Source organism: Cyprinodon variegatus, unplaced genomic scaffold (assembly GCF_000732505.1).
Source record: "Cyprinodon variegatus isolate N-32 unplaced genomic scaffold, C_variegatus-1.0 Scaffold1529, whole genome shotgun sequence".
Classification (NCBI taxonomy): domain Eukaryota; kingdom Metazoa; phylum Chordata; class Actinopteri; order Cyprinodontiformes; family Cyprinodontidae; genus Cyprinodon; species Cyprinodon variegatus.
The window spans coordinates 63,377-65,088 of record NW_015151982.1 but is presented as its reverse complement, the minus strand read 5'-3'; the positions used below and the strand labels follow the sequence as shown (position 1 = coordinate 65,088).

General features: G+C 47.6%; 1 protein-coding gene across 1 annotated transcript in view; it reads right to left on the bottom strand.

Annotated features, from left to right (window-relative positions):
- Positions 1-1,182, bottom strand: part of LOC107103796 (WD repeat and FYVE domain-containing protein 1-like) — an 8,209-nt gene extending 7,027 nt beyond the window's left edge. The window contains 5 exon segments of the mRNA XM_015403623.1: positions 12-83; positions 86-140; positions 215-288; positions 362-429; positions 979-1,182. Coding sequence (XP_015259109.1) covers positions 12-83; positions 86-140; positions 215-288; positions 362-429; positions 979-1,115 — 406 coding nt within the window. The 5' untranslated portion in view covers positions 1,116-1,182.
- Between the last annotated feature and the right edge of the window lie 530 nt (positions 1,183-1,712).

The window sequence follows — 1,712 nt, the reverse complement described above, 5'->3', positions numbered from 1 at the left end:
ACATCCCCCACCTGTCCCCCAGGTCCAGCAGGACATCCCCCACCTGTCCCCCAGGTCCAGCAGGACGTCCCCCACCTGTCCTCACCTGGGTAGGTTTTAACGTGGTTCATCTTGTTGAAATCTTCAGAGATGAGAAACTCCTGCAGCGAGAATAAAACAACCAAATCAGACCGAACCAACCGACCCCCCCCCAGCAGAGAAGGAGCTCACTCACCACCACCGCCCCGTTGTCCTGGCCTATGAAGATGCGCCTGCTGTCATGATGGTAGGACATGCTGGAACACGGCGCTTGGGGGCAGAAATGATGGCGGGTTAGCGTCCAATGCGGGGCCACTAGGGGTCACATGGCGGCCATACTTACAGGACACTGTGTGGAAGATGCTGGGCCAGTACTGACCGCTGTCCCTTTTCAGCCACACCCGGATGGTTCTGAAGGTATAGAAAAAGAACCAGTTTAACTGACGGCACCTGAAGGGGGCAGGGAACGTGATGCATTCAGGTGCCGATTAACTAACTGCAGCCCTATAGACCAGAACTAGGAGGAACCAGTAGAGATCCGTAGAAAAATAGCTTAGAATAGAAAAGAACAGAAAATCCCTTTAATGACCCTCAATGGGGAAATTCTGGGGTTTTCAGGAGCAAAAACATTGTGTACCTTAGAAAAGTGTTTATTAAAAAACAGCATAAGTGAGTTAATAAAATAAACAAATAAAACACTGGTCTGATTTTACAATATAAATATTGTGCATCTGGAACCAATAAATAATAAACAGCTGAGAACATTTTCCCAGTAAAGATGCTGGCTAGCTGTGGAGGAAGGAGGAGACATTGTCCCCAGTTTGACCATCTGTGTTCCCCACAGGGACAGACAGGGGACAGGTTGGGAGGGCTGCTCCCACCCTCACCTGGTATCAACATGAGGACCAGTAAATAGACCGAGCCCGCTAGCTGCGGCTAGCTGGAGCCTGCCGGGTTTACCTGTCCTCGCTGACCGTGATCACTCCGTCCTCCTTCGGTATCAAAACGGCCGCGTTGACGGTGTCCGAGTGTCCCTCGATCTTGTTGAGGAGGACCGGCCGAGCCGCCTGGGGCCTGGAGTGGATCTCTGCCGCCATGTTTCTCCCAGCGAGCACCAATGTTTTCCTCCAGCAGAGGAGGATCAGCTGACACCCAGAGCCAGAGGATTACCGGAATGAACGCAAGGTGGTGCCAGCGGGAAATACCGAAATTATCGCGAGAACGACCCAGACGAGAACCCGAGAAACAGCTGAGGAGCAAACCTGTAGCAGATGTTTCTGTCTGGCTGCTTCCTGGACAGAAATCTGACCTGCAGCTTCTTATGTTTTACTTCAGAATAAAGATCAAGGCTATTTGTGCATGTCCGTCTGATGACGTCACTATGTGTTGATCTCTAAATGTGAGGATAAACTGTATGTGTGGAAAGCAGCAGAACAAGCAGAGGTGGATCATGCATCATATTTAGCCTTTTATGCTAATTTTAATTTGAACCTCACTGGTCATTTCAGGGAACATGATTCCTTCTATCAGTTAATTAATTAATCAATTGATTGATTACATTTAGCCTTTTATGCTAAGGCTATTTTTACTTTAAACTTTGATGGAACATGATTCCTTCTATCAATTAATTGATTAATCAATTGATTGATTACATTTAGCCTTTTATGCTAAGGCTATTTTTACTTTAAACTTTG